This window comes from Giraffa tippelskirchi, chromosome 4, assembly GCF_054371585.1.
Source record: "Giraffa tippelskirchi isolate mGirTip1 chromosome 4, T2T-mGirTip1v1.2.pri, whole genome shotgun sequence".
Taxonomy (NCBI): Eukaryota; Metazoa; Chordata; class Mammalia; order Artiodactyla; family Giraffidae; genus Giraffa; species Giraffa tippelskirchi.
Window position 1 is genome coordinate 186,650,656 of NC_137278.1, and position 21,250 is coordinate 186,671,905.

Consider the following 21,250-nt stretch of genomic DNA (forward strand, 5'->3'; position numbering starts at 1 on the left):
TCTGTATGTTTCATAAATGTGTCTTGTCTCCCCCTCTACTTTTTCCTCCTCCTCCTATTCCATCCTTTCCTCCTCCTCCTTCTTAGAAACACTCTTAGTATCTTTGAGGCCACAGACATCTTCTTTACCACTGTACATCTCTAACACTTAACACAATGACCTAATCACTTTACTGAAACTTCTTGTAAAAGTCAAAAATGGCCTCTGGCTTGCCAAATCCAATATTGGAAATTAAATATTATAAACTGGAAGATCAGGAGTGGTCTCCTTAGTTCATAATTCTTTCTTCTTCTCCAGCAACTGAAGTCAACATTACTCAGATACTATTCTGATTGGTGCAAAGTGCAACAGGAAATGGATCTGAAAGCAGCTCTTTTGCCCCTTTTCTCTTTGCCCATTTCTGTTCCCCTGTAACCTTGAAAGAACCTAATTAACCTGTTGATTCTTTTCTAAGATAAAAAGAAGATGAAGAATTAAGTAGTTAAAGAATGATTAGTTCTCTAGAGCAACAACCCCCCTTAAGGATCCTGCAGACGTCCCACAGGCAAGATAACATCTGAAGAGGGAGAGTCAGTCAACCTGCACAGAACAGAGAACAATGCAGAACCCAGCCTTCTGCCTCCATGATTCACTGAGATTCTTCCCCTACTTGTTTCCCTTTAAAAACTGTCAGGGCTGAGCAGAATCTTTGGAGTGGCCTTGGGGCATGAGTCCATCTTCTCCACAGATTGCAGGCTTTTCTGATTAAAGCACCTTCAATAATTCCTCCTGATTATTGGTTTTTAGCAGTGAGCAGCCAAACCTGAGTTTGGTAACAGATCCAACAGATTGAACTTTCTTTAGAGATTGAACTTTCTTAAGGTAGCTGGCCAAATAACATTTAAGCTTGAGCCTGCCTTTCCATGTGTTTCAGAAAAATAAGGGAAATGAGTCAGCAGAAAGTAAGACAAACATAAGAAACAGTTATACAGAGAGGAGACGAGGTGAGAGACATACAGGAATTTTGGACTGCTTGTACATCAGAGTTTTCTCCCCAAATGTTTTCTGAATTCCTATTCCTAAATTCTAAAGAAATTCCTGTAATCCTTAAAAAAAATTTTTTTTAACTTACATCAGCAGGAGTTGGTTTCTGTTAGTTTCAAACCAGATGATCCTACTACTCCTACATAGTATTGTTATGTTTGTAGTCATCTGTACTAACTTGGAGCCTTAGCTACAGTATGAAAGAAAAAAAAAAACAACAAAATCTAATAATCATAATGAAACTACAGTCCATGGGTTTACAAAGAGTCGGACATGACTGAGTGACTAACACTTCTACTTCAATGAAAAAATTGAAATCAACCTTGAATATTCATCGGAAGGACTGATGGTGAAGCTGAAGCTCCAGTAACTTTGGTCATTTGATGTGAAGAGCCAAAAAGACCCTGATGCTGGGAAAGATTGAAGACAGGAGGAGAAAGGGACAACAGAGGATGAGATGGCTGGATGGCATCACTGATTCAATGGATATGAGTTTGAGCAAACTCTAGGAGATAGTGAAGGACAGGGAAGCCTGATGTGTTGCCCTCCATAGGGTCACAAAGAGTCAGACATGACTTAGCAACTGAACAACAACAATTTGTCAAGAACAGCAGTTGATAGGTAGAAACTTAGTAGCAACAAAGGTTGTTTGAAGAACAAAATTGTTTTGCAAAAAGGTTGACTATAACAGTGAAATAAATATTAAACAACTTTAAAGAGATTCTAAAACTTTAGGGAAGTAAGAATCTGGTGAGTTTGATAAGATAGATACCTGTGATCCATCTTCCGAGACTGATTCAGTAGATCTGCTAACTATGCTGGACCGACAGGACTATTACACTTCTTACTCTGAAGATACAGGCTGTATATCAATGTCTATTTCATCTCCCAGTTTATTTACTTTTGAATAAAGCAGTTGTTTCTAAAGGATAAGAACAGCCATTTCCACTTACATGTATCCTTTCTCTAGAATCTTTTTGAAATTTAGCTTTTATTTTTAATATGCTGAAAACTTGCTATACTTGCTCTTTCATAGCAGGAAAATAAGGTGTCCTGGGGTGAGCTATGGAGAGAGTTCTTTGAAACAATAGCTAAACAAATGTTAAAAGATTTCCAGCTGTTTTCCTGTTACTTCACTTCAGGGCAAAATACTAGCTAATACTGCTTCTTTTAATGACTTCAGACTGTGGGCTCAAGGCTAGGCAGCTCGTACCAGCTTTAGGTAGATTTTTATACTTATTTGCAAGATTGCTTACCACATGGGATAAAATGAAGTCCTTGTGTTGAGTTATCAGTAAAAATATTTATATTAAACTTAGTATTAGAAAAGAGCTTATATGGAAACCCTGTAGTCGTGCTCCAAATCTTCCCAGAATTGGAATCCATGTCGGCGGCATTATATGTTTCTCTTATTCTGAAAAATATATGTGAAAAAATACTTAGGACAAGATTTTAAGAAACTTCTTGCAGGGTTTGCAATAGAAGATTTAGTATAGGAAAGTAGCCAGCAGCTGATTCGTGGTACAGTGCTGTTAGCTAGGCTAGATTGGTAAAAATTACAGTTAAACCAAAAAGAACTGTAAATGTCTAGTCTTTTTCTCTGGTGCATCTCATTTGAAGCAATTAGGAATATACTGTCCAGCAAAAACAAGAGAGGAACAGTTGCTATTGCTGCCTTCTCTCCCACAAATGCACACATACACTGTATTGCATTCCTTTTTGTATCCCACCAGACACACACACACACACACACACACACACACACTATGATATATTTATTTTTGTATCCCACCATCACCCAACACAGTCCATGAACATGAAAGGGGTTCCACAAATGCTTCTAAATGCTTTACTGAATGGAAAATTTTTTGCCAGTGCACAACTACACAGACAGCCAAGCAGACTTGGAAAAGGAATTTTCTGACAGCATAGAGAGAAATTTCATTAGACCTGCCTGATGGCTAATGCCTCACAATCCCATGGGGGATAATACCGTTTGCCAGATTTCCAACAGAAAAGATTTTCCTTGCCTGGCAACAACTCAGTCAGTGAGAGACTGTCACAGGTCAGCCAATGAAAAGCTGCTATGCTGGGAAACTCCCTTTGCCTCTGATGGACTTTTGTAATAGCCCCTCCCAACTTCCCCTTCTCCTTTATGAAAGTTTTCTTCTCCTTTGCTTTACTGGGACTTGCCTGTGGTTTTCCATAATTACATGTCCCCAGTTGTTAATTTTTGGCTTCTCCCAAATAAACCTATTTTGCTGATGAAAAAGGAATACATTGTCATTTATAAAATATGAAAATTCACCCTGAAGAGTGACTATTGCTTCACTGACATTTCCTTTGAAGCTTGGACTCATGCCTTTCTCAAGCCAGAAGTCACTCATTTATTATTTATTCCTCTATTGTTGGTTAAATTCTCTTGTTTGTGTCAAATGGGTAAGTACAATTATTGGCAGTTCATTTTCTTTAAAATTTGGATTTTACACAAATATTTGAATTTTACATAAATAATTGAGCCCAGAAGTCATTTGTACATTCTGCACAATTACTTGCTGTGTCAGACTCAGAGAATTGCAAAATAGTTTCTCCTTGGAGCCAGGAGCCTTGAGTTTGAACCCTGACTCTCTTATTCAGTAGTTTTATGGTCAGAGGCAAGTTATTTGACCAGTTTCTTTGTTTGCACAAATGAGGATATTTATGTCTACTTTATAGTTTTATGTGAGAAAAGGCATATAAAAGACTTTGTAGAATGTAAAGCAATATATGCATGTAATGTATCATAATTATCATTATATATCGTTACAGCTGAATCCCTGTAGAGCTATATTTTTATGCCCACATGTAGAGTATAACATAAAATTTGTAACTAGCTATTTAAAATGCTTTTGATGATGAATATGGAATCTTGGATTATTTTTCCTTTTTTGTTAATTTTGCAGAACCCTAAACTTTCTAGTACTTTTCCTGAATGAAAAATTATGCATTCTGTGTAGTATATCAGATATATTACATCCTTGACATTTATCCTAACAATTTATGCAGCATTAAAGTAGTGTAGGCTCATTGAAGTAGCTCCAACTCTGTACCCTTAAACTCTACCAAAGTTTTTGACTCAGTAGGTAAGTGGAGGATTCCCACCCCCACCCCCATTTTTTTCTCCCAGCAGTTTTCCAAATAAGTCAATATTACTACAGTTCAAGAACCACTGCTTAGGATAAACACATAGGCCACTCTTCCTTCTTTTACCCTCCATCAAAGGTTTGGATTCCATTTCTGAATTGAGGAGCTTGATGATCTAGCATTCAACCATATTATAAGATACTACTCAATGCATACATGCATAATTTAACCTTCTACCATTTTGGAGAATTAAATTTAAAATGTAAATTCATGACTCTTTCTTTTCTAAACCTTCACTGAGCATCTACTGTGGGCCCAAAACTTTTTTTGTGTACTATTGCTCTGGTGACTCAGACCGTAAAGAATTCACCTGTAGCGCAGAACTGGGTTCGATCCCTGGGGTGGAAAAGTCCCTGGAGAAGGAAATGACTACCCACTGCAATATTCTGGCCTAGAGAATTCCATGGACAGAGAAGCCTGGCAAGCTACAGTCCATGGGGTTGCAAAGAGCTGGACATGACTGAGCGACTTTGAATATTGCTCTCTGATGGCCTTTTCCTGCAGCAGCTTAAAGCATGGTTTCGGTCCTGGCCAGAGATTGAAGTCAGGCCATGGCAGTGAGAGTGCTGAACCACTAAACCCCCAGTGACCAGTGGCCAGTGACAAGGCCCTGGCCCATCAGATGTGCAGAAGTGAATTTTCGCATAGAGATGGAAAGTAGTGAAACAAGTAAAGTGTTTATTAGGAGGAAAAGAGCACATGTGGGTAGGCACATGGATGGGCTCAGAGAGAGAGTCGTGTCCTCACAGGAGTTTGAATCCTTTTTATGGGGTGTTTCTTCCGGGTTTCCTTTGGCCATTCATCTTGCTTTGCCTGGTTCTGAGTCTGTATTTGGTTTATCTCAGGGTCTTTCCATGGGTGCAGGCGCATCTCTTAGCCAAGATGGATTCTAGCGAATGTGCTATTGGATATTGACATTATCTACTATGCCCTGGCACCGCCTCCCTTTTTGACCTTCAGGGAGTCTTCCTGCACATGTGTAGTTGGGAAGATCTCTTCGATATCGGGAATGAGGAATATGGGGTCTTTTATCTCTTAACTGGGTAGGGCTCAACTCCTCTCTCACTCTTATTTTGGAGTATCTGTCTACAGGGGACAAACTTTGGCTGCATAGCTTGGGACCCATCTGTCTCCTGTCTCACTATGATATTTTATTGTATCATAAAACTATATTTCTTGAGATATATGGCTTAAAAGTATGTCATAATAGGAAACCAAATTCCATAAATTAGAGAGCCTCTTGAAGAGTGTATAACAGGAATGTTAATAGCATTTTTAGGTATGGTTATTTAAGTATTAGGAAAAAACACAAATGAAATTGGATATATAAATCCATTCTACTACGGCTTTCCAGAAAGTTTGGAGACTCTCTTAAGAAACTTGTCTTTCAAATTCAATTTGGTCTTTTTTTGAATGAAACAGCTTTGGATATTTGGATAACTAAATATTTTTGATAGTATTTGGATACCAGCACATAGTAGGCCCTCAAAAAAATTGTTGAGTGAACAGTATGTTTGTGTACAAAATAATTATGCATATATAAATTTATTTTATATGAGTACATGCCAACAAAAATTATTGAAAACCAAAAAAGTAAATGTGTAAATATAATCTTTGTCTTCTTTTTACTACTTTAGTATTTATTATTGTTTGGTTGTCTTTTTTTAGTACTCATGGTTACTTTGAAAGAAACTATTGAGAAAAATTCCATCTAAGAGTTTAAAAATGTACCATGAGCTACTGACAAAACATCCCATAAAATATTTTTATGTCACTATTAAGAAGGTTTCATCAAAGAATACATACTAAATTCTCTTGGGGGAAAAAAGTTATGGGAGAGACTAATAAGTGTTTTTTGATGGAGTTAACCAAGTACCTTGTGATATTAAGAGAGCTATTTCTCATGCTTCGAGAGTAGAAATTATCACATCTTAAATTTTATTAAAGTGTCAAGTTCCTGGCAGTGCTTGTCAGGTTGTTACAGTGGGTAGCTTATTCTTGAAAGAATCAATATTGATATCTTTACAGATCCTAATTTAGGAATCAAAAGTGCCATTTAAAATTTTCTTCTGTGAACTGGAGCAAGAAATTAATTAAAGTTTGAATATGGGTTCATGGATTTGAAATGCTGTTTTTTTGTATGTTTGTGCCCTTTGGTTCTTCCAATATGGTAACAAGGTTTTTTAACTTGACCTTGCTTTTCCGTTTTCTTGCTTGTTCTTCATTTGAATCTCTCTCATGCATGAACTAGTTACTAGGCATTCAGGTAGCTTTTTAAGATAATGATTAAGTAAATGGTTCAAATCTTTAATCCCAAATGATCATTCAGCAGGCAGCAGCTATAGGTGATAAATAAGCTAATGTTTACTTATATGTATCTTTATTACACTTAAAACAGCCAAAAATATAAAAATCAAGATAATTAAAATGAAAGTGCACTAATTTTTCAAAAATTTCAGAAATCTGAGCAAAAGAAGAAATAGCATTATATAAATTTTCATTGATTAATGAGAGATTGGTCTTTAAAAAGGAGACATCTACCTTTATAAGTTCTTTTTTTAGATTAGCAAAAAGGGGATCTGTGATTTCTTGGTAATATCCTCTAGTGATCAAATTTGTTTTTCAGTGGACAAACACCCATGCATTTGTTCAGCATTCTGGCAGCCCATTCAGGGTAAGATTGAGTTATTAAGCAAAAGGTATTCTCATTGTTCTAAATAGTATATTCCAGGTAAGAAGGATAAATTCATGCTAGTTTGGGACAGAGCCACAGAAGTCAGTCACTTATGTGCCAATAAATGAGAAGTTAATTTACTGCAAACCAAGCTATTGGAAAACAGCATGAGCAAGCCCAAAGTTACAAAACATTCATTTTTAGCAGATTTTCAGGGGAAAATTTTATTCAACTGTAAACAACGAAACAATACCAGAAGTTGATTAATGAACTACTGTGTAATAAATGTATAGTTTTAACTATGTTAAAAATTATAGAGCTTTAACATTCTACATGCAAGATTAGTCAGTTCAGGGATGTTGAAATAGACAAATTCATGCACACTCTAGAAATGTCAAAGTTGAATGAAATAGCAGCACTCACTTTTTTACTTTGTTGCAAAAGGATGCCAAACTCATATTACTGCCTTGAGCTACTTCAACCAGCTGAATGGAACAACCTGTCAGCTTAAAATAAAAACTGTTAAAATAGTTTCGTGTGGAGAAAAGGTAAATATAATTCTAAAATTTTTATTTTGTTTTAAAAAGCCATTCTGCTTTGAATTTTATTTTTAAAACTTTACTGAAGCAATAACAATGGAAAAATACATAAATCTTAAATATATTTATATTTGAACTTTGAGGAATATATGCAACTGTGAATATTAATATCCAATCAAAATATACATTTCTATCACTTTAGAAAGTTCCCCCATATCTCCTTCTATCAGTCTCAACATCTATTTGGTAACTGTTAATTCACATTTCTGTCACCATAGATTAAGTGTATGTGCTCTTGTGTTTCTGTCTTCTTTCATTTAAATCATACATATGTTAAAATTTATGTTGTCATACTTTATCAATAGTTTATCATTTTTATTGCATATTAGTAGTATCCTTTTTCATTACTATTCCACAGTTTGTTTACCCATTTTCTTGTCAATGGACAGGTGTGTTGTTTGTAGTTTGGGGGTATTGTAAAGAAAAATATTAATTTTCATATGCAAGTGGTTTTTTTGACATGTGTTTCACTTCTTGTGAATAAGTGCATAAATGACTCAGTCAGAGGGTAGGCATATGATTAACTTTAAAGAAAAATCTTTGCTTTATGTATTTTGAAGCTGTTACTAGGTACATATGCATTTAAATTTATTATGTCTTCCTGACTGACCCTTTTATTATTATGAAATGACCCTTTTTTTTTCTCTAGTAATATCTTGCCTTGAACTGTAATTTTTCTGATATTTGTAGTGACACAAGGCTTTGTTTTGCTGGTTGAATGTTAAATATTTTGATTTTTTTACTTTCAAACTATCTGTACCTATGTTTTTCAAATTTGACTCTTGTAGATAATACTTGTCTTTCTTATCTAGTTTGGAGTGTATTTAGTATATTTCTGGATGTGGTTGGGTTTAAGACTGCCATGTTCACACATGCTTCTATTCATTTCTTCTGTTTTATTTTGTTCTTCTATTTCTCCTTCCCTGACTTTTTCAGTCTATTTGATTTTTTCCTGTTTCATTTAATTCCTCTGTTGGATTTTTAGTTTTTCTTTTTTTTTACTGTTCTTTTAGTGGTTATACTAGCTTAGAAATTACAATATGCATCCTAAATATTTCAGTTTACTTAGAGTTAGTACTGTACTACTGCATTTAAAATGTAAGAACTTTCAAGAGCAAATAACATTTACCCCCTTCATCTTTTATACTTTTGTTGTCTTTTACTTTTTGTTTACATATACAGTAATTCTCATAATGAAATACTATTTTTTTGCCTTATACAGCTGTGTTTCAAAAAAATATGGTTAAAGTAGTTTTTCATATTTACTAACATATTTACCATTTGTTCTGTTCTTTTCTAGATTCCATCTGGTGTAATTTTCTTTGCATATAAAGCACTTTGGTGTTTTTTTTGTGTATGTGAACTAAGTTTTCTCTACATTTGTTTATATTATAATAGTTTCATTTCATTCAAAATGTCAAACATGTACTCAATGAGTACAGAAGTATGAATTCTTTTCTTTTAAATAAAACTTTAAAAATGCCATTCCATTGGCTTCCATTGTTTCTGAAAAGATAATGCTTTAATTCAAATTTTTTCACTTCATGAAATATTTTTTTCCCCTCTCTGATGCCTTTTATGATCTTCTTTTCAAATTTGGTCTTCATATGTTTTAGTATAATTTGTCTACATATGGTTGTCTTTGCATTTATAGTTTGAGATGTATTGATTTTCTTATATCTGTAATTTAATATTTTGTACCCAATTTGATAAAATTCAGAGCATTGTTTCTTGAAATGAATTTTTCCATCTTTCCTCTCCTGTTAGCTTTCCAACTTATCCATATGTTAAACTCTTTATCTCATAAGTTTCTTAGTCCTGCTCACTTTTATAAAGTTCTTTTATTTTCTCTTTTTTAGTTTGGATAATTTCTATTATTTTTCTTTCAATTGTTGTTTTTTCCCTCTGTCATCCTTTATCTGTTTCTAAGCATACCCACTGATTTTTTCTTTGCAGATAAACTTTTATTACTAAATTTTCCATTAGTCTTTATTTTTTCAGTTTCCCTCCTGAGATTTCTCATTTGTCTATTCATTATGTTCACCTTTACTTCATCTACTCGAACATCCTTTTAATAACCTCCTTCGAGTCACTGTCTGCTAATTCCAACATCCGTTCTATCTCGGAATCTATTCACTGAGTTATTTTCTTGAGTATGGTTCAGAATTCCCTATTCTTTACACATATTATGCATTTGTTATTAACTGTTGGATATTGTAGATGACACATTAGGAATTGTTTCTACAAACTACAGTTTTCTCTGGTAGGCAGTTAAGATCCTTTTGGTCTTGTCTGCCTTGATTTTCTTTTTTGTGAGGCCACATCTAATTTGGTATGTAGAGCATTTACTATAGAGCACGACTTTTGCTCTAAAGAGATAGTTTTGTGTGATCTCAATCGAATACCTGAAGTGCTCTGCTCAGGGTCTTCTCTCGTTGGATCAGAACTTGTGGCCTGTGTAACTTCTATTTGTGTGTGGTGAATATGATCTCTTGGCCAACAATCTGCACTATAAATCATGTAGACTTCTGACTCCCATCCATTGTATAGCTCCTTCTGTGGTCTGCTCTGCAAATCACAGCTTCCTTTGCGGCCTAGAACTGCAGTCTCTGCCTCCTCAGTTTAGTGACGCTGTTGTCGTTCAGTTGCTCAGTCGTGTCTAGCTCTTTGCAACCCCATGGACTGCAGGCTTCTCTGTCCTTCACTATCTTCTGGAGTTTGTTTAAACTCATGTCCATTGAGTCGGTGATACCATCCAACTATCTCATCCTCTGTCATCCCCTTCTCTTCCTGCCCTCAATCTTTCTGAGCATCAGGGTCTTTTCCCACGAGTTGGCTCTTTGCAGGAGGTGGCTGAAGTATTGGAGCTTCAGCTTCAGCATCAATTTTTCCAATGAATATTCAGGATGGTTTCCTTTATAATCGACTGATTTGATCTCCTTGCTGTCCAAGGGACTCTCAAGAGTCTTTTCCAACACCACACTTCGAAAACATCAGTTCCTTGGCGCTCAGTCTTCTTTAGGTACTGCAGCTCAAATTAGGCTCCACTAGCCTACCTAGCACCAGGAAAGAGACCTGCAGAAACCAGGATGACCATAACACCACTTGGGTGTTTCCCTTCTCTCAAGGATCCCTGTCTTGACTGGTTCTTCAGTCCTGAAAACAGTAGTTTCATGTATTTTGTCTAATTTCATAGTTGTTTTCAGTGATAAGGGAAAGTTTAGTACTTGTTACACTGTCATGATCAGAAGTAGAGGTTCCTAAAATTCATCCACTTTTAATTCAAATCCCTTGAGGTGTTATTTCTTCTGCAAGTGCCTCAGACACACTTGTGTCTTCTCTAATGAACTCATCCTCTGTGTTATTTTACTGTGTTGCTATTATTCATTTGTACATAAATTTGAACAATATGCTATTCCTAAAATCAGGTATCATGCATTTTTCTTCTTTGTATTTGTTATGCCTAGTATATCATATATACCTTAAGAATATGATAAATAGTTGTCGAATAAATGAAGAATCCTTTTGTCTAACCCTGTAAATTACAGCTGAAATAATGTTTCTTCTTTTTATTGTTTACTTCTGGTTTCCCTTGTGTCTAGATTCAGTATGGCAGAGAAATGTTAAAATATTATGCAAGAACCTTTGTGGTTACTAAAATGATTGGAAAACTACTAATGACCCCATCAGGATGAATTGCACAATGATTACTTAATTTCCTACTCTTGAAATGTTCCCAATAGATGGTTCCTGCCAACAGGGTAATTTAGAAGCCTCTGAGCAAAGGGCCATTTTTCCTACCAATAATGATATGATGTTTTAATTCATGGTAATGTAACTCAAAATACAAATGTAATGAAATGTATTTGTGTTTCTGTGTGTGCATAATAACACAATAAGAATGAAAAATACAATCATATAAACCTCCAACTATGATATTTTTATCTAACAAAATGTAAATACTATACCACACTATTTAATTTTGATGAAACCAGAACTTTAAAAATATTATAAAGACTCTTTCTTTAGAAAAAATCATTAATTCAAGAAAATGGAATTTGTGAATAATAAGCATTTTTTCAAAAGTAGTATTAATACATTCCCCTACTGAAGATTAGTTACTCTTGTTACCAAATTCACCCAGCACATTATTGATTGATTCTTTCAAATTCATATTTTTAGGTTGACAACTATGATACATACCTCAATGTTTTTTGGGCATGTACTTTCCCATGTCCTGGGTAGAGAAGAACCTTTAAAGGGCATCAGAGAAGGCTCCACAATGTTCACATTTCTACTGCTTTTATTTTCTTCTTTTGACATCAAGTTAGTTGACAAGGATGGATATATAGGAAGAACGCTGCTTTCAAATCCTATACGGTAGTTATGATTTTCATTTTCCAGTTGACTCTGTGAATTAATTTTATCCAGACTGGTAGATGATAGAGGCAAAATATTGAATCCATAATCATCAGCACCATGGTATTTTCCTACGGGATTTCCCCAAGAGCTTCCTTTATTGACGTTTTGAGGATTTGGTAGCACAGAATGCCTACTAAAACCAATTACTGGTGTTTCACTAACTTGGTGACAGGAGAGTTCTGAGCTTTTAAAAGTGAATTCATTCAAGGATGTTTGGTGTGTTTCATCTAATGAATGTTTTCCTGAGTCCCAGTGTGGTGCACTGGGCACAAAAAAAGCATTTTCTTCAATTTTTCTCTGACAGAGTGGGATTTTGTTACTGATCTCATCTACTACATTATCAAAACCCAGACTGACTAGGCTAGGAGAAAGAGGTTGATTCAAGGAGGGGAATTCTTGGTGCTCCTGCTGCTTTTCATGTGATTCACTGGAATTTAGATCTGTTTTCCAGTAATATGCCATTCTTTATTTTATGTAACTGAGAGGGTTGACTCTGCTCCAAGTATCTCTTCAAAGATGATAGGAATTTTCCTAGACAAATGATAAAATGAAATAAAAAAAATCTTTGATTAATTAGAAATAAAAGAGCTTGCAAGAAAGAAGCATGTTGAGTAAATACAGACAATTGTTTTGAAGTTTCCCCTTAGCAAATGAGATAAACCCATGAGTTATGTAAAAATCCATCAGGGCTCACAGAATTAAAGTCCAAGGAGGAGTATTGACTTCAGAGACATGCATGAAACTCCTGTAGTAGAAAACAAAAGTCCACTTCAGTCATGACGGTGGTTTCATGAATGAAAGCCGATATTCCCCTTTGGACCCCTTTTGTGCTGAAAATCCACTGGCCCACAGCAGCATTATCTCCTTCTATATTCAATCATCTATCAGCGTGCTAGTATGCTAAAGTATCTTAACAGTCTTTTCATGATCAACAGTGATTCCATTCCTAGATACAGTCTTTTAACTTTTTTCTGCCTTCCAAAACCAGTCATCTTGTAGGTTGGCTAGACCCTTTCATATCCTCTGCAAAACTTCTTTAAATAATTGCAAAGTTCTCTCATCACTTCTCCAAAGCAACTTTTATTAAGTTTACTGATGAGAAAATTCAACTGATGTTTATCAATCTCTATTTTAACTTATCTCTCTGCAAAACTTGAACCCTTTTGTTCACTATACTTATTTAAAATTTTCTTGTTGTGTCTTACATTGACTTTCTGTGACACTGTACTCTCTGAGTTCTGTGTTAGCTCTTTCTCAAGAATTCTCTGCCATATTGTTCATTACCTACTGGACCCCTTGTCAGAGCTTTTCTTCTTGGTCATTCTCTATGTGTAAATTATTTCATACTTCCTATGGCTTAAATTACCATCTACATATCAATAACCCTAACACAGGGCCAGTCTTATTATTGTCTCCACTAGGAATTTTTTTTAACCTCTAAGAGAAAGTCCAAAACTTAAATAAAAATTCACCCAAAAACCTGCTTTTATTCCAATGTCTTCTGTGACAGAAAATGGGAAGGCAGTCCTAAGATGGTGGAGGAATAGGACAGGGAGACAACTTTCTCTCCCACAAATTCACCAAAAGAACATTCAGACGCCAAGCAAATTCCACAAAACAACTTGTGAATGCTGGCAGAGGACATCAGACACACAGAAAGGCAGATTATAGTCTTTGAAAGGAGGTAGGACAAAATATAAAAGATAAAAAGAGAGACAAAAGAGGTAGGGATAGAGTTCCATCCTGGGAAGGGAGTCTTAAAAAAGAGAGAAGTTTCCAAACACCAGGAAACACTCTGGCGGGTTGGTGGCGAGCCTTGGAATCGCAAAGGGCAAAATAACCGGGAGGAAAAATAAATAAATTATTAAACCCCATGGTTTACGTACCTAGCAGCAGATCCCAGCAGGCGCAGGCGTGCAGCCCAGACGCGCACTTCCCCAACTAGCAAGTGGAGACCTGGCAGGGAGGCGCAGGCCGCATTGCTTTGAGTTAGGACTGAGCCTGAATGCCCCGCGGGCAATCTGAGGGAACTAGATTGAGACAGCAACCTAGACCATGGGATAGCTTTCCCGTGAAAAGCCCTAACCTAAGATACCGCCAGGCCCCCTCACAGAAAAAAGGACTGAGCAGAGTAAACCAGCCACAGACCAGCCCATCCCCAGCAGGAGACAGGAAGGGGAGGGCAGCGAGAATCGGAAGGGTGGAAACGCGGCCCCAGCGAGGCATTTTTATACCAAACTTCAAACAGACCTCGCTGCTAACCAGGACTGCTTGGAACTCTGGAGGGTCGATACCCGCCGAGAGGGTCGCAGCCAGAGATCAGCTTCCCAGGGGAGAGCACAGCACACCTGGGAAGCTGCGCCCGTTGTGCACGCAGAAAACCGAGTGGCTGTTGGGGGAAGGGAAAAAGGTGCAGCCCCCGACCACGCTAACCAAAAGCCTGGTCGTCGGCGCTGCTCGGACCTGGGAAGGGCACAAAACTCGGGCTCAACCAAGTCTGCACCTTTGTGAAGTACCCGGGAACCAGAACCTGAGCGGCTTAGACCTGGGAAATACAGGCAACCACAGGGGCCGCTTCAGACAGTTCCCAGCAGTGCAACCTAGAGCCTGAGTAGTGTACACTGGGAAAGCACACACGCTGTGAGCGGAGCAAACCCAGAGTGGCTGAAACATTGTGAGCACACGCCAGTGGGATTTGTTTGCGTTGTTCCACCCCACAGCACGACTGAACAAGTGAGACTAAAAAAAAACAAAAAGTGACCACCACCGCCGCCCTTGTGTCAGGGCAGAAATTAGACACTGAAGAGACCAGCAAACAGAAGAAGCTAAAAGAAACAGAAGGAATCGCTTTGGAAGTGACAGATGCAACAGATTAAAACCCTGTAGTTAGCATCGACTGCATAGGAAGGGGCCTAGAGACCTTGAGAAGTACAAGCTGGACCAAGGAACTATCTAAAAATGAAATGACCCCACACAGTCCATAACAGCTCCAGAGAAATTCCGAGATATATTTTTACTAGTTTCATTTTTTAAATTTTTAAAACTTTTATTATTTTTTTCTTAATTTTTTAAATTTTATTTTATTTTCTTATTTTATTTTTACTTTTAAATCCCCTATTAATCCTTCAATTTTCATTTTTATAACCTACTATAACCTTGCAAAAAAAAGACCCTGTTTTTATTTTTTTATTTTTTTCTTTATGATTTTTAAAGTAAACTTCATATATATATATTTTATAATTTATGTGACTTTGGTGGGGGTTTTTTTCCTGTTTTTTTTCTTTCTTTTTTTCTTTTTTTTCTTCTTCTCTTTCTCCTTTTTTAATACGGTATTTTTGAGAACCTAACCTCTACTCTAGATTTTTAATCTTTGCTTTTTTGTATTTGTTATCAACTTTGTATCTTCAAGAACCCAATCTTCAGCACCCATTTTTACTTGGGAACGAGATCACTGGCTTGATTGTTCTCTCCCCCTTTTAGCTCTCCTTTTTCTCCACCAAGTCACCTCCATCTCCCCACTCCCCCTTTTCTACCCAACTCTGTGAATCTCTTTGTGTGTTCTGGGCTGTGGAGAAAACTTGGAGAACTGATTACTGGCTGGATCTGTCTCTCCTCTTTTGAGTCCCCCTTTTCTCCTCCAGGCCACCTCTGTCTCCTTCCTCCCTCTTCTCTTCCCTGTGTAACTCCATGAATATCTCTGAGAGATCCAGACGGTGGAGAGCACATAGGGAAGTGATTACTGGCTAGCTTGCTCTCTCCCCTTTTTATTCCCCTCTTCTCCTCCTGGCCACCTCTATCTCCCTCCTCCCTCTTCTCTCTTTCATGTAACTCTGTGAACCTCTCCGGGTGTCCCTCACTGCGGAGAAACCTTTCATCATTAACCTAGATGTTTTATCATCAGTGCTGTATAGATGGAGAAGTCTTGAGGCTACTGTAAGAATAAGACTGAAAACCAGAGACAGGAGACTTAAGTCCAAATCTTGAGAACACCAGAGAACTCCTGAACCCAGGAAGCATTAAATGAGAGGAGCTCATCAAACGCCTCCATACCTACACTGAAACCAAGCACCACCCAAGGGCCAACAAGTCCCAGAGTAAGATATACCACGCAAATTCTCCAGCAGTACAAGAACATACCCCTGAACTTCAACATACAGGCTGCTCAAAGTCACACCAAACCCACTGACATCTCAAAACTCATTACTGGACACTTAATTGCATTCCAGAGAGAAGAAATCAAGCTCCACCCACCAGAACACCGACACAAGCTTCCCCAACCAGGAAACCTTGACAAGCCACCCGTCTAACCCCACCCACAGCAAGGAACCTCCACAATAAAGAGGAACCACAAACTGCCAGAAAACAGGCCACCCCAAACACAGCAATATAAACAAGATGAAAAGGCAGAGAAATACCCAGCAAGTAAAGGAACAGGATAAATGCCCTCCAAATCAACTAAAAGAGGAAGAGACAGGGAATCTACCTGATAAAGAATTCCAAATAATGATAGTGAAAATGATCCAAAATCTGGAAAACAAATTGGAGTTACAGATATATAACCTGGAGACAAGGATCAAGAAGATGCAAGAAAGGTTTAACAAGGACTTAGAAGAAAGAAAAAAGAGTAATTATATAATGAATAATGCAATAAATGAGATCAAAAACACTCTGGAGGGAATCAACAGTAGAATAACGGAGGCAGAAGATAGGATAAGTGAGATATAAGATAGAATGATAGAAATAAATGAAACAGAGAGGAAAAAAGAAAAAAGAATTAAAAGAAATGAGGACAACCTCAGAGACCTCTGGGACAATGTTAAACGCACCAGCATACGAATCATAGGAGTCCCAGAAGAAGAAGACAAAAAGAAAGACCATGAGAAAATACTCGAGGAGATAATAGTTGAAAACATCCCTAAAGTGGGGAAGGAAATAATCACCCAAGTCCAAGAAACCCACAGAGTCCCAAACAGGATAAACCCAAGATGAAACACCCCAAGACACATAATAATCAAAGTAGCAAAGATCAAACACAAAGAACAAATATTAAAAGCAGCAAGGGGAAAAAAACAAATAACACACAAGGGGATTCCCATAAGGATAACAGCTGATCTTTCAATAGAAACTCTTCAGGCCAGAAGGGAATGGCAGGACATACTTAAAGTGATGAAAGAAAATAATCTACAGCCCAGATTACTGTATCCTGCAAGAATCTCATTCAAGTATGAAGGAGAAATCAAAAGCTTTACAGACAAGACAAAAGCTCAGAGAATTCAGAACCACCAAACCAGCTCTCTAACAAATGCTAAAGGATCTTCTCTATACAGGAAACAGAGAAAGGGTGTATAATCTCGAACCCAAAACAATACAGTAAATGGCAATGGTATCATACTTTATCAATAATTACCTTAAATGTAAATGGGTTGAATGCCCCAACCAAAAGACAAAGGCTGGCTGAATGGAGACAAAAACAAGACCCCTATATATGTTGTCTACAAGAGACCCACCTCAAAACAAAGGACACATGCAGACTGAAAGTGAAGGGCTGGAAAAAGATATTTCATGCAAGTAGAGACCAAAAGAAAGCAGGAGTAGCAATACTCATATCAGATAAAATAGACTTTAAAACAAAGGCAGTGAAAAGAAACAAAGATGGACACTACATAATGATCAAAGGATCAATCAAAGAAGAAGATATAACAATTATAAATATATATGCACCCAACATAGGAGCATCACAATGTGTAAGGCAAATGCTAACAAATATGAAAGGGGAAATTAACAATAACACAATAATAGTGGGAGACTTTAATACCCCACTCACATCTATGGACAGATCAACTAAACAGAAAATCAACAAGGAAACACAAACTGTAAATGATACAATATACCAGTTAGACCTAATCGATATCTATAGGACATTTCACCCCCAAACAATGAATTTCACCTGTTTCTCAAGTACACACAGAACCTTCTCCAGAATAGATCACATCCTGGGCCATAAATCTAGTCTTGGTAAATTCAAAAAAATTGAAATCATTCCAAGCATCTTTTCTGACCACAATGCAGTAAGATTAGATGTCAATTACAGGAGAAAAACAATTAAAAACTCCAACATATGGATGCTGAACAACACACTGCTGAATGACCAACAAATCACAGAAGAAATAAAAAAGAAATCAAAATATGCATAGAAACGAACGAAAATGAAAACAGAACAACCCAAAACCTATGGGACACGGTAAAAGCAGTGCTAAGGGGAAAATTCATAGCAATACAGGCTCACCTCAAGAAACAAGAAAAAAGCCAAATAAATAACCTAACTCTACACCTAAAGCAACCAGAAAAGGAAGAAATGAAGAACCTCAGGGTTAGTAGAAGGAAAGAAATCTTAAAAATTAGGGCAGAAATAAATGAAAAAGAAACAAAAGAGACTGTAGCAAAAATCAACAAAGCCAAAAGCTGGTTCTTTGAGAAGATAAATAAAATTGACAAGCCATTAGCCAGACTCATCAAGAAACAAGGGAGAAGAATCAAATCAACAAAATGAGAAATGAAAACGGAGAGATCACAACAGCCAACACAGAAATACAAAGGATCATAAGAGACTATTATCAGCAACTATATGCAAATAAAATGGACAACTTGGAAGAAATGGATAAATTCTTAGAAAAGTACGACTTCCCAAAACTGAACCAGGAAGAAATAGAAAATCTCAACAGACCCATCACAAGCACAGAAATTGAAACTGTAATCAGAAATCTTCCAGCAAACAAAAGCCCAGGACCAGATGGCTTCGCAGCTGAATTCTACCAAAATATTAGAGAAGAGCTAACACCTATCCTACTCAAACTCTTCCAGAAAATTGCAGAGGAAGGTAAACTTCCAAACTCATTCTATGAGGCCACCATCACCCTAATACCAAAACCTGACAAAGATGCTACAAAAAAAGAAAACTACAGGCCAATATCACTGATGAACATAGATGCAAAAATCCTTAACAAAATCCTAGCAAACAGAATCCAACAACATATTAAAAAGATCATATATCATGACCAAGTGGGCTTTATCCCAGGGATGCAAGGATTCTTCAATATCTGCTAATCAATCAATGTAATACACCACATAAACAAATTGAAAAATAAAAACCGTATGATTATCTCAATAGATGCAGAGAAAGCCTTTGACAAAATTCAACATCCATTTATGATCAAAACTCTCCAAAAAGCGGGAATAGAAGGAACATACCTCAACATAATAAAAGCTATATATGACAAACCCACAGCAAACATTATTCTAAATGAGGAAAAACTGAAAGCATTTCCCCTAAAATCAGGAACAAGACAAGGGTGCCCACCTCACCACTACTATTCAACATAGTTTTGGAAGTTTTGGCCACAGCAATCAGAGCAGAAAAAGAAATAAAAGGAATCCAGATTGGAAAAGAAGAAGTAAATCTCTCACTGTTTGCAGATGACATGATCCCCTACATAGAAAACCCTAAAGACTCCACCAGAAAATTACTAGAGCTAATCAACAAATATAGTAAAGTTGCAGGATATAAAATTAACACACAGAAATCCCTTGCATTCCGATACACTAACAATGAGAAAACAGAAAGAGAAATTAAGGAAACAATTCCATTCACTATCGCAATGAAAAGAATAAAATACTTAAGAATATATCTAACTAAAGAAACAAAAGACCTATATATAGAAAACTATAAAACACCGGTGAAAGAAATCAAAGAGGACACAAATAGATGGAGAAATATACCGTGTTCATGGATCGGAAGAATCAATATAGCGAAAAAAAAGCAAAGCAATCTATAGATTCAATGCAATCCCTATCAAGCTTCCAATGGTATTCTTCAGAGAATTAGAACAAATAATTTCACAATTTGTATGGAAATACAAAACACCTCGAATAGCGAAAGCAATCTTGAGAAAGAAGAATTGAACTGGAGGAACAACCTGCCTGACTTCAGGCTCTACTACAAAGCCACAGTCATCAAGACAGTATGGTACTGGCACAAGAACAGAAATATAGATCAATGGAACAAAATAGAAAGCCCAGAGATAAATCCACACACCTATGGACACCTTATCTTCGACAAAGGAGGCAAGAATATACAATGGAGAAAAGACAATCTCTTTAACAAGTGGTGCTGGGAAAACTGGTCAACCACTTGTAAAAGAATGAAACTAGAACACTTTCTTACACCATACACAAAAATAAACTCAAAATGGATTAAAGATCTAAACATAAGACCAGAAACTATAAAACTCCTAGAGGAAAACATAGGCAAAACACTCTCTGACATAAATCACAGCAGGATCCTCTATGACCCACCTCCCAGAATATTGGAAATAAAAGCAAAAATAAACAAATGGGACCTAATTAAACTTAAAAGCGTTTGCAAAACAAAGGAAACCATAAGCAAGGTGAAAAGACAGCCTTCGGAATAGGAAAAAATAATAGCAAATGAAGCAACGGACAAACAATTAATTTCAAAAATATACAAGCAACTCCTGCAGCTCAATCCCAGAAAAATAAACGACCCAATCAAAAAGTGGGCCAAAGAACTAAACAGACACTTCTCCAAAGAAGACATACAGATGGCTAACAATCACATGAAAAGATGCTCAACCTCACTCATTATCAGAGAAATGCAAATCAAAACCACAATGAGGTACCATTTCACACCCGTCAGAATGGCTGCTATCCAAAAGATTACAAGCAATAAATGCTGGAGAGGATGTGGAGAAAAGGGAACCCTCTTACTCTGTTGTTGGGAATGCAAACTAGTACAGCCACTATGGAGAACAGTGTGGAGATTCCTCAAAAAACTGGAAATAGAAGTGCCATATGACCCAGCAATCCCACTGCTGGGCATACACACTGAGGAAACCAGACTTGAAAGAGATGCGTGTACCCCAATGTTCATCGCAGCACTGTTTATAATAGTCAGGACATGGAAGCAGCCTAGATGCCCATCAGCAGACGAATGGACAAGGAAGCTGTGGTACATATACACAATAGAATATTACTCAGCCATTAAAAAGAATACATTTGAATCAGTTCTAATGAGGTGGATGAAACTGGAGCCTATCATACAGAGTGAAGTAAGCCAGAAAGAAAAACACCAATACACTATACTAACACATATATATGGTATTTAGTCAATCAGTAAAGATAACCCTGTATGCGAGACATCAAAGGAGACACAGATAAATAGAACAGTGTTATGGACTCTATGGGAGAGGGTGAGGGCAGGATGATATGGGAGAATGGCATGGAAGCATGTAAATTATCATACGTGAAACGAATCGCCAGTCCAGGTTCAATG

General features: G+C 36.8%; 1 protein-coding gene across 2 annotated transcripts in view; it reads right to left on the reverse strand.

The window, feature by feature from the left end:
• The window catches only part of PIK3C2G (phosphatidylinositol-4-phosphate 3-kinase catalytic subunit type 2 gamma), a 387,527-nt gene extending 375,095 nt beyond the window's left edge, over positions 1–12,432 (reverse strand). For both annotated transcript variants that reach the window (XM_081592337.1, XM_081592336.1), the window contains exons 1-3: positions 11,683–12,432; positions 7,304–7,386; positions 2,280–2,437 (exon numbers count right to left, since the gene is read on the reverse strand). In XM_081592337.1, coding sequence (XP_081448463.1) covers positions 2,280–2,437; positions 7,304–7,386; positions 11,683–12,363 — 922 coding nt within the window. In that variant the 5' untranslated portion in view covers positions 12,364–12,432. The remainder of the gene's footprint in view (positions 1–2,279; positions 2,438–7,303; positions 7,387–11,682) is intronic.
• Between the last annotated feature and the right edge of the window lie 8,818 nt (positions 12,433–21,250).